The sequence below is a fragment of the Ceratina calcarata genome, unplaced genomic scaffold (assembly GCF_001652005.2).
Source record: "Ceratina calcarata isolate Rehan_Ccalc_2016 unplaced genomic scaffold, ASM165200v1 scaffold235.2, whole genome shotgun sequence".
NCBI lineage: Eukaryota > Metazoa > Arthropoda > Insecta > Hymenoptera > Apidae > Ceratina > Ceratina calcarata.
Genome location: NW_017145399.1, coordinates 40,980 through 42,583, shown reverse-complemented (window position 1 = coordinate 42,583; position 1,604 = coordinate 40,980). Strand labels below are relative to the sequence as shown.

General features: G+C 38.1%; 1 protein-coding gene across 5 annotated transcripts in view; it reads left to right on the top strand.

The window, feature by feature from the left end:
- The window catches only part of LOC108622736 (carboxypeptidase M), a 5,769-nt gene extending 4,171 nt beyond the window's left edge, over positions 1-1,598 (top strand). For 4 of the 5 annotated variants that reach the window (XM_018020809.2, XM_026811713.1, XM_018020811.2 and 1 more), the window contains 5 exons: positions 222-251; positions 469-764; positions 871-1,047; positions 1,117-1,209; positions 1,311-1,598. In XM_018020809.2, the coding sequence (XP_017876298.1) occupies positions 222-251; positions 469-764; positions 871-1,047; positions 1,117-1,209; positions 1,311-1,499 (785 nt within the window). In that variant the 3' untranslated portion in view covers positions 1,500-1,598. The remainder of the gene's footprint in view (positions 1-221; positions 252-468; positions 765-870; positions 1,048-1,116; positions 1,210-1,310) is intronic. The other variant, XM_018020812.2, reaches the window with a different exon arrangement.
- The last annotated feature ends 6 nt before the right edge of the window (positions 1,599-1,604 follow it).

Here is a 1,604-nt window from a genome sequence, read left to right as displayed (position 1 = left end):
ACGTCTAATTTCTTTTTAATTATAGGAAATACGTTTTTCTAAAGTACATAAACTTTTGGGATTGACTGTATAGCCAATACATCCTTAAGAACTAAAATCTAAAACATGTTTTAATCGCAACAACTTTATTGCATTAATAAATATAATTGCGGTAAAAAAAAGATTGTTAATGACAATTCGAAGGGAATCTGATCGTATTGTATAACTTTTCATGCTGTCAGGAATATGCCGATCAGCGCCGTTATGTGCAGGTAGAGTATATTTAACTAACATACCTAAGAAAAAAATTTGTATTCAAAGTGAATACACAATACATATCTACTAAAATTTTCAACCAGAGATATTCGATATTCCACATTTAACGATAACATCGAATACCGGATATCAGTATTGAATATTTCTATATTCAATATTAGAATACTACATATTTAAAGAGATATAAATAGAAAATCTGTACGAATAATTTAGTGTTTCAGAGTTACACATCGGCGCCCAGTATTTCGCCGGACGACGACGTGTTCCGGCACTTGTCTTTGATCTATTCCCGTAATCACGGATCCATGTACCAAGGATTACCTTGTTCGCCGTCTCAGCCAGGTTTTAAGAACGGTATCACGAACGGTGCCCAATGGTATCCGTTGACCGGCGGGATGCAGGATTTCAATTATGTTTGGAACGGATGCATGGAGATCACATTGGAACTTTCTTGTTGCAAATATCCACCCGCATCCGATTTGCAATTCTACTGGGACGAGAATCGCGCTGTAAGTTACGTACTTATTTGTAAGCAGAGCGAAGTGCAATTCTGATTGCTTGTAATTATTAAAAAGTATTTTGAGCAGTGTAAAAATGTTGTATTACTTTCTTCAGGCTCTGATCAAATTCTTGGCGGAGGCTCACAGAGGTATCCGCGGATTTGTCGTCGACGAGAACGGAAATCCGATCGAGAGAGCGTCAATTAAGGTAAAATCGCGTGACGTTAGCTTTCTCACGACGAAGTACGGCGAATTTTGGAGAATTTTACTGCCAGGAGCGTACAAATTAGAGGTAAAGTATTAAAAAGCTTGTGTACTATGCGTATACGATAGAACTGATGATTATAATTATTTTTCACAGGTATACGCAAACGGATATCTTCCTCGTGAAATCGAATTTAGGGTAGTAGAACAGCATCCGACGTCCTTCAATGTAACGTTACTTAGAGCAAACGTGAGTATAATGTAAACTGCGTGTTATTACAGTTTTTAATTGCGAAGTTATTAAGTGATGAAGAACTCTAGGGCAAGTAAACACATTAATTTTAATAACAGAGACATCCGGGAGACGAGGAACCCGGAGTAAATTTTTATAACGGAAACAGGGACCACGTAAACCGGGACCACGTGATACACTTCAGACCCCACTCTTCCGGAACCAATACGGCATCCGAGGCAAACGGTGGAATCTTTTCCTCCCTCAGCAACGGGTTCAACTCCTTCGTTAGTAACTGGTTCGGGTGATTAATTCTCATTTAGCGGACGGTTTTAATGCTGTTCCTTGTTGAAATTAATATTCTGTTCAGTAGACTGCGAATTTTCATGCATTTATGAGAACGTTTGAATTAT